The sequence below is a fragment of the Tachyglossus aculeatus genome, chromosome X1, assembly GCF_015852505.1.
Source record: "Tachyglossus aculeatus isolate mTacAcu1 chromosome X1, mTacAcu1.pri, whole genome shotgun sequence".
NCBI lineage: Eukaryota > Metazoa > Chordata > Mammalia > Monotremata > Tachyglossidae > Tachyglossus > Tachyglossus aculeatus.
The window spans coordinates 111,918,104-111,928,066 of record NC_052101.1 but is presented as its reverse complement, the minus strand read 5'-3'; the positions used below and the strand labels follow the sequence as shown (position 1 = coordinate 111,928,066).

Genomic DNA, 9,963 nt, shown 5'->3' with positions numbered 1-9,963 from the left:
GACCCTTCTCCAGAGGGTGATAGATTGGCCTCCTTGACTATTTCCAGGAGGTGATTGGACTATCGGCTCCTGATGCACACCGCCACCGCCCCCCCTCCAGCTCCTACTTGCTCCATGGCTTCAGGCACACTCTCCCCCGGCCCCCAGCGCTCTGGTTTGGGAATCAACAGGGGCTGTGCTGGTGCCATTAGCTGGCAAATAATAATAATAATAATAATGGCATTTATTAAGCGCTTACTATGTGCAAAGCACCGTTCTAAGCGCTGGGGAGGTTACAAGAGAAGCAGTGTGGCTCAGTAGGAAAGAGCCCGGGCTTTGGAGTCAGAGGTCATGGGTTCAAATCCCGGCTCTGCCAATTGTCAGCTGTGTGACTTTGGGCAAGTCACTTAACTTCTCTGTGCCTCAGTTACCTCATCTGTAAAATGGGGATTAAGGCTGTGAGCCCCACCAGGGACAACCTGATCACCTTGTAACCTCCCCAGCACTTAGAACAGTGCTTTGCACATAGTAAGCGCTTAATAAATGCCATTACTATTATTATTATTATTATTATTACAAGGTGATCAGGTTGTCCCCCCGGGGGGCTCACAGTCTTCATCCCCATTTTCCAGATGAGGTCACTGAGGCCCAGAGAAGTGAAGTGACTTCCCCAAAGTCACACAGCTGACAATTGGCGGAGCTGGGATTTGAACCCATGACTTCTGACCCCAAAGCCCGGGCTCATTCCACTGAGCCATGCTGCTTCTCTAATGTGAACATTGCCTCTGAAACAAAGGGCAGCCTGCTTACCCAAGACAGGCAGACACCCACACAAATTCACCCTCAGTCTGAACAGCCTACATCTGTCAATCAATCACATATTGAGTGCTAACTGTGCAGAATGCTGTATTAATTACTTGGAAGAGTACAATAGAGTAAGTAGACATGATTCCTGCCCTCAAGGTGCTTACAATCTAGCAGGAAAGACAGACATATCAGGCAATCGAAGGTATTTATTGAGTGTTTACCTTGTGCAGAGCACTGTCCCGAACATCTGAAAGAGTACAATAATGATAATTCATTAATTCAATCGTATTTACTGAGCGCTTACTGTGTGCAGAGCACTGTACTAAGCGGCGCTTGGGAAGTACAAGTCGGCAACATATAGAGATGGCCCCTACGCAACAACGGGCTCACAGTCTAGAAGGGGGAGAAGGACAACCAAACAAAACATGTAGACAGGTGTCAAAATCATCAATCAATCGTATTTATTGAGCGCTGACTGTGTGCAGAGCACTGTACTAAGCGCTTGAATCATCAGAACAAATAGAATTATAGCTATATGCACATCATTAACAGCATTAACATCATTTACTATTAAATAGAATTGTAAATATGTACAAGTAAAATAGAGTACTAAATCTGTACAAATATATACAAGTACTGTGGGGAGGGGAAGGGTAATAATAATGGTATTTGTTCATTCATTCAATCGTATTTATTGAGCGCTTACCGTGTGCAGAGCATTGTACTAAGCGCTTGGGAGGTACAAGATGGCAACATATACAGATGGTCCCTACCCAACAGCGGGCTCACAGTTGAGCGCTTACTACGTGCTAAGAACTGTTCTAAGCGCTGGGGGGGGATACAAGGTAATCAGGTTGTCCCCGGCAAGACTCACAGTCTTAATCCCCATTTTACAGATGATGTAACTGAGGTACAGAGAAGTTAAGTGACTTGCCCAAAGTCACACAGCTAAGTGGCCGAGCCGGGTTTAGAACCCATGACCTCTGACTCCTAAGCCTGTGCTCTTTCCATTGAACCACTCTGCTTCTGAGCCATGCTACCAGTAATAATAATAATAATAATAATGGCATTTATTAAGCGCTTACTATGTGCAAAGCACTGTTCTAAGTGCTGGGGAGGTTACAAGGTGATCAGGTTGTCCCGCGGGGGGCTCACAGTCTTCATCCCCATTTTACAGATGAGGTAACTGAGGCCCAGAGAAGTGAAGTGACTTGCCCAAAGTCACACAGCTGGCAATTGGCGGAGCCGGGATTTGAACCCATGACCTCTGACTCCAAAGCCCGGGCTCTTTCCACTGAGCCATGCTAGAGTTTTAGATAGGTTCCCTGCCTTCAAGAAGCTTACAATGTACCCACAGAGAGATGTGACATAGTTTAAAGATATCTACCTATTTGCTACAAGGGGATGGGGGTGAGTACCTGAGTGCTTAGGTGACACTGCAGTAGTAGTATAGGAACAGAGTTGGGGAATGAGAGACAAATCAAGGAAGGCCTCCTGGAAGAGATGGGATTTTTAGGAGGACTTTGAAGATGGGAAGAGCTTTGGTCTGCCAGATCTGATGGGGGAGAGTTCCAGGCAAGAGGAAGGGCCCGAGCAAGAAGATGACAGCAAGTGACGAGAACGAGGCACAGTGAGTAGTTTGGCTCGAGGTGCAAATTGTGTGGGCTGGGCGCCAGGATAAATATTGGGGAGAGAGCTGATTGAGGACCTTAAAGCCAGTGGTTAGAAGTTTCTGCCTGAGGCAGAGAAGAATGGACAAGCATTGGACAATTTTGAGGAGAAGGGTGACAGGCACAAAACAATGTTTTAAAGAAATGATCTGGGCAGAAGAGTGAAGTGTGGATGGAGAGGGAAGAGAATGGAGGAGGAAGGTCAGCAAGGAGGTGAGTAGTCCACGTGTTTGGAACAGGGTGGTGGCAGTTCGGAAGGAGCGGATTCTGGAGCTGTGAAGACAGAATTGACGTGATTTGATGGCTCGCTGAATATGCGGGTTGAGAGAGAGAGGTCAAGGACAATGCCACAACTGGGGGCTTGAGAGATGGGGAGGATGGTGTGCTGTGAGCGGTGACGGGGAAAGTTGGGAGGAGAAAGTTTGGGAGGGAAGATGAGAAGCTCAGGACATCTATCCTCCTCGCTGCCTATTGAGTGCATTTTGGGGATGGACCACCGTACTAGGTACTTTGGGAACCTACCGTAGAAGTAAAAACATGGTTCCTGCCTTCAAGGCGCTTACAAGCTAGGACGTGTGTTGTTCATTATGAATCCAGTGGTCTGAAACGGGTGAGATCAGTGCTGCTCAGAAGCTCTTGGGTCTTGTCAGAGACCTGGGGTGAGTGAGGTTGCGAGACCATTTTGAAGAGCTGTGGGGGCCAGAAACCCCTTGGAGTTGGCACCTGGGAAAAGCTCCAAGTCTCAAATACGTTACTAATATCAGTTCTTCATTCTCCCAGCAAATAAATTCATTCATTCATCCATTCAGGCGTATTTATTGAGCACTTGCTGTGTGCAGAGCACTGTCCTAGGAGCTTGGGAGAGTGCAATGCAACGATAAACAGACACATTCCCTGCCCACAGATAAATGATCTCAGGAGGCCCGGCGGGGTGTTCTGGATCACCAGGGTTCTGGATGCTGGAAGGGCTCAGTGTTTTGGGAGCAAATCAATCCCGGGAATCTCTGACCTCAGATGGTAATTGTGTCCTTCCTTCATCCCCCAGGAGCCTGCCCGGGGAGCGTGTTTACCTGCAAGAGCAGCCAGTGCGTGATCAAAGTGAACCCTGAGTGTGACGGCCACGCGGACTGCTCTGATGGCTCCGATGAGGATCTCTGTGGTAGGTCTGTCTAGCTGCCCCCTATCCCAGATACTTCACTCCTTCTGAATGAATTATGGTATTTACCAAGTGATTACTACATGCCAAGAACAGTACTAAGAGCTGGGGCCGAGAGAAGATCATCAGGTCAGGCACAGTCCCTGTCCAAAATGCTCACAATCTATGTGAGACTGGGGTAAAATGTACCCCATTTTAGAGATGCGGTAACTGAGTCAGTCAAGTATTGAGCACTTACTGTGTACAGAGTACTGTACTAAGCGCTTGGGAGACTACAGCGTGGCTCAGTGGAAAGAGCACGGCTTGGGAGCCAGAGGTCATGGGTTCTAATCCCGGCTCTGCCACATTCATTCATTCATTCATTCAATCGTATTTATTGAGCTCTTACTGTGTGCAGAGCACTGTACTAAGCGCTTGGGAAGTACAAGTTGGCAACAGAGACGGTCCCTACCCAACAGCGGGCTCACAGTCTAGAAGGGGGAGACAGAGAACAAAACAAAACATATTAACAAATGAAATAAATAGAATAAATATGTACAAATAAAATAAACAAATAGAGTAATAAATATTAAGAGCTTACTATGAGCCAAGCACTACGGTGGATACAAGCAAATCAGGTTGGACACAGGCTGTCATTCATTCAATCATATTTATTGAGCGCTTACTGTGTGCAGAGCACTGGACTAAGCGCTTGGGAAGTACAAGTCGGCAACATATAGAGACGGTCCCTACCCTGCCATATGTCTGCTTTGTGACCTCGGGCAAGTCACTTAACTTCTCTGGACCTCAGTTCCCTCATCTGTAAAATGGGGATGAAGACTGGGAGCCCCACGTGGGACAACCTGATCACCTTGTATCCCCCCCAGCGCTTAGAACAGTGCTTTGCACGTAGTAATAAATGCCATTATTATTATTATTATTATTATTAACAACAGACACATTCCCTGCCCACACTGAGGCACAGAGAAGTGAAGCGACTGCTCAAGATCACATAGCAGGCAAGTGATGGAGCCGGGATCGGAACCCAGGTCCTCCGTCTCCAAGGCCCGGGCTCTTTCCACTAGGTCATGCTGCTTCCCACTGCTTCTGAACAGGAGATATGGGTCAGCTTCTGTTCTGTACCTACCCTAGGGAATGGGAAATTCGTCTAAATTATGGGGTAGGAACAGCTGGCTCTAAATAACTCAGCTCAGGTCAGTCAGTCGTATTTACTGTGTGCAGAGCACTGTACTAAGTGCTTGGGAGAGCACAATATAGCAGTATACAGACACATTCCCTGACTGCAACGAGCTTACAGTCTAGAGGGGGAGACAAACATTAATATAAATATTAATGTCTTTAATAAGACATTAATAGATGGTTCTAATCCCGGCTCCGCCTCTTGTCAGCTGGGTGACTTTGGGGAAGTCACTTTACTTCTCTGGGCCTTAGTTCCCTCATCTTTCAAATGGGGATGAAGACTGTGAGCCCCACGGGGGGGACAACCTGATCACCTTGTATCCCCCCAGCATCTAGAACTGGGCTTTGCACATAGTAAGCACTTAGCAAATACCATCATTATTATTATTTTTTATTCTGTTGGTGTTGACACCTGTCTACTTGTGTTGTGGTGTTGTCTGTCTCCCCCTTCTAGACTGTGAGCCCGTTGTTGGGTAGGGACCGTCTCTATATGTTGCCGATTTGTACTTACCCAGCGCTTAGTACAGTGCACTGCACACAGTAAGCGCTCAATAAATACGATTGAATGAAATACGATTGAATGAATGAATAATAAGGTCCTTGTTATCCAATCCTATTAGGTATCTAGCCTCCTTCTCACCCCCACCTTCTCCAGCACTGCACACACAGTTGAAGACAGGGGCTGGTATAAAGTTGGGAGGGTTGGAACTTCAGGAAAACCTAAAACAATGGGAAAAAAAAACCCCACCCTCCCGGTTTTTTACACCCATTGAAAATAATACCTTGTTTTATAATGTTTTGTTGTCTGTCTCCCCCTTCTAGACTGTGAGCCCATTGTTGGGTAGGGGCCGTCTCTATATGTTGCCAACTTGTACTTCCCAAGCGCTCTGCACACAGTAAGCGCTCAATAAATACGATTGAATGAATGAATACCAGTCTTGAACAATAATGAATCTCAGATTCAAGCATCAGTCAATAAATTGTATTTACTGAGAGCTTATTGTGTGCAGAGCACTATACTAAGCACTTTGGAGATTACAATATAACAGAGCCCCATTATGTTTTCCTTAGGTGTTTTGGGAAATTAGGGAGCGTTCGTCCAATAAAACATGTCTGTCCAAACAGAATGTGATGCAGAGTGGGAAGGAATGGCTTGCTAAGGTGTAAAGAGTATAGTGTAGGTTTTTCTTACCGTGGGTCTTCAAGAATGTCACTCCTGCATTACAGAACTACTTTCATTAGCTCCCAAAATAGGAAAGCCTGGAGTTTAGCTTCAGAAACAACCAGTTCTGGTCAAAAACTGAAATTAGCACTCATTTCTGTTAGTGAACTGGAAGCCATCCCTTACCCAGAGGAGAGGGAAACCACACCCAGGCACAAAAGGCAATCCAGCAAACCTCAGCAGAGACTGATTTGTCCCTCAAGCTGGCAGTGGGGAAAAGGAAGAAATTGCTGGGCTTCTAAACTGCATGGACGTATTACTTACCACACTTCACTGAACTGGTTGAGAAATCATTTCCTTTAGAGGAGAATCCTCCTCCTCCTCCTCCTTCCCCCTCACTAATCTCCCACCTTATTTATTATAGAGAAACTTTTGCCTTTGTGAAGCTGATTCCACAGCCGCCCAGCGGAAACCACTTCCTGTTGACGCGATTTCCGCTTGGGATTCTGCTTTTGAAGATTGGCTGTGTAGCTAGGACTGCGTCTGATTCTCAGTTGTGTATTTTTTTTTCCCTAGCATTTCGTAAAGAGCTTTGCGGATAGTAGGTTCATCTCGCTCATTCGATCCACACTTTCAATCTAATATGAATTACTGTCGGTTCTACCTTAAAAACATCAGCCCTCTCCTCTCCCTCCAAACTGCTACTATGTTGACACAACACTTATCTTGCCTTGGCCTCCTCGCTGACCTCGGGCATCCTGTTTCTCCCTATTCCAGTCCATACTTCACTCTGCTACCCGGATCACTTTTTTAAAAAAACATACAGTCCACATCTCCCCACCTCCAGTGGTTGCCCATCCACCTCTGCATCAACTATCGGCTTTAAAGCACTCAATCACCTTGCCCCTCCTACCTTACTTCCCTGATTTTTTACTACAACCCAGCCCATTCACTTCATTCCTCTAATTCCAACCTACTCACTGTACCTAGAACTCATCTATCTCACCGCTGACCCCTCGCCCATGTGCTCTTTCTAGCCTGGAACTCTCTCTCCCCTGGATATCTGACAGGCCATCACTCTCCCCGCCTTAAAAGCATTATTAAAAGCACATCTCTTCCAAGAGGCCTTCCCTAAGCCCTCGTTTCCTCTTTTCCCACTCCCTTCTGCATCACCCTTACATTTGGATTTGCATCCTTTATTCACCCTTCAGCCACACAGCCCTTATCTACATAACTGTAATTTTAAAATGTATATTAATGTCTGTATCTCCCTCTAGATTGTAATAATAATAATAACAATGGAATTTATTAAGCGCTTACTATGGGCAAAGCACTGTTCTAAGCACTGGGGAGGATACTAGGTGATCAGGTTGTCCCACGTGGGGCTCACAGTCTTAATACCCATTTTACAGATGAGGTAACTGAGGCCCAGAGAAGTTAAGTGACTTGCCCAAAGTCACACAGCTGACAATTGGCAGAGCCTGGATTTGAACCCATGACCTCTGACTCCAAAGCCTGGGCTTTTTCCACTGAGCCATGCTGCTTCTGAGCTTCTTGTAAGCTTCTTGTGGTCAGGGAACGGGTCTACCAACTCTGTTGCATTGTTTTCTCCCAAGCAGTTAATACAGTGCTCTGCACACAGTAAGGGCTCATTAAATAACACTGACTGATTGATTAGCAGGCACTTAATAAATTCTACTTTTTAAGCATTCCCCTTTTCTATTCTGAAAATGGTTTTTTAAACAGCTGCTCTCACTGCTGCTACTGCCATTGACAAGTCAGAAGGTCATGCGTCCTACTCCCGGCTCTGCCACTTGTCTGCCGTGTGGCCTTGGGCAAATCATTTAACTTCTCCGTGCCCCAGTTACTTCATCTGTAAAATGGGGATTGAAACCGTAAGCCCCATGTGGGACAGGGACTGTGTCCAACTTGCTTTGCTTGTATCCAGCCCAGCGCTTAGTACGGTGCCTGGCACATAGTAAGGGCTTAATGTTACCAGAATTATTTTCATTATCTGCCGTCCCCTAATCCCACTCCAGTCTGAACCTTGCACCCCACTTTACAACCCCAGAGAAGCAGCGTGATTTTGTGGAAAGTGTACGGGCCTAGGAATCAGAGGACCTGCGTTCCGATGCCGGCCGGCTCCACCGCTTGCTCGCTACGTGACCCGGGGCAAGTCACTTAACTCCTCTGTGTCCCAGTTTCCTCATATGTAAAATGGGAATTAAATCCTACTCCTTCCTACTTAGACTGTGAGCTCCGTGTGGGACAGGGCTGTGTCCAACCTGATTATCTTCTATCTACCCCAGTGCTTAGTATAGTGCTCGGCACATAGTAAGTACTTAACGAGTACCATCGTCATTATTATTGTTATCATCATCATTATTATTAGGCAGGAATTGCAGGCTTGGGGAAGAGGCCACTGGCAGTAGTGGCAGCAGTAGTTTGCAGAATAGAAAAGCCGTGCGCTTACTGTGTGCAGAGCACTGTACTAAGCACTTGGAAAGTACAATTCGGCAACAGATAGAAACAATCCCTAGCCAGCAACGGGCTCACACTCTGATCCAGTGTCGTCTTCACCAGCCTTTTCCCTTTGGGATCTTGCCTGTGTGCATTGTGTTCATAATCATTATGATATTTCTTAAGCGCCAAGCTGATAATAATCGTGGCGTTTGTGTCAAGCCAAGCACGGTGCTAAGTGCTGCGGTGGATACCATACAATCCGATTTGGCACAGTCCTTATCCCACATGGGGCTTACAGTCTAAGCCCCAGAGGAGGGGGAGAAGAGGTACCTTACCCCCCATTTTACAGAGGAGGAAATGGAGACCCAGAGAAGTGAAGTGACTCATCCGAGGTCACACAGCAGGCAAGTGGTGGAATGGGATTCAAACCCAGGCCTCCTGACTCTCAGTCCTGGGCTCTTTCCACTAGGCCATGATGTCTTTCACGCTGCCGAGGCGGGGAAAACCACAGTGATGGGGGGGGGAGTGTGGGGAGGCACAGGAGGGTAGGTTCTCCCCCTTTTAGACTGTGATCCCACTGTTGGGTAGGGACTGTCTCTATGTGTTGCCAACTTGTACTTCCCAAGTGCTTAGTACAGTGCTCTGCACACAGTAAGCGCTCAATAAATACGATGATGATGATGATGATGATGATGATGAGGTAGGAAAACAACAAGCTGGGACCCAGAGAGGGGAGGAGAGGTATAGTCGATAGGGCTATTCGAACATCCTCAAGAAAGAGATTATGTAATATATGCTTCATCAGGCAGCACATGGCAAGGGACAAGGTGGTATTAAGAAGTATACACAGTAACTAATAAGGGGAATTCATTTATTTATTGATATTGCTGTCTATTTACTTGTATTGATATCTGTCTCCCCGCTCTAGGCTGTGAACCTGTGGACAGGGATCATCTCTCTTTATTTCCGTATTGTACTTTCCCAGGCGCTTAGCCCGTTGCTGGGTAGGGATCGTCTCTATATGCTGCCAACTTGTACTTCCCAAGCGCTTAGTAAAGTGCTCTGCCCACAGTAAGCGCTCAATAAATAAAATTGAATGAATGAATGCTGTGCACACAGTAAGCACTCAATAAATATGATTGAATTGAATGAACAAATGGGGGATGTTGGGGGCAGTTGCCACCTCCCCCAAACTGCCCAAGGATTTCTGAGACTATGAGCCCACTGTTGGGTAGGGACTGTCTCTATATGTTGCCAATTTGTACTTCCCAAGCGCTGAGTACAGTGCTCTGCACACAGTAAGCACTCAATAAATACAATTGATGATGAGAGGGCTGTCCTGTGCCCTTTTGGACCGAACGTTCAGGCTTCTCTCCCCACAGGTCTCTGATGAGAACCGAGGACCTTGGAGTGGGGCTGAGAAGACCCCAAGTTGGGTCTTTCTACTCTGTTGGCTTTGGGAGCCGGCCCCCGACTTCCCAGGCCCCGTCCCTCTTGGTCTCCCTTTGACCACCTCCCTGAAGACTGTAAATTTCCATCCTGTCCCC

The 9,963-nt window shown here is 46.8% G+C and overlaps 1 protein-coding gene across 4 annotated transcripts in view; it reads left to right on the top strand.

The window, feature by feature from the left end:
• Positions 1–9,963, top strand: part of TMPRSS9 (transmembrane serine protease 9) — a 90,400-nt gene that overhangs the window by 47,483 nt on the left and 32,954 nt on the right. For all 4 annotated transcript variants that reach the window (XM_038771921.1, XM_038771924.1, XM_038771923.1 and 1 more), the window contains one exon: positions 3,502–3,615. In XM_038771921.1, the coding sequence (XP_038627849.1) occupies positions 3,502–3,615 (114 nt within the window). The remainder of the gene's footprint in view (positions 1–3,501; positions 3,616–9,963) is intronic.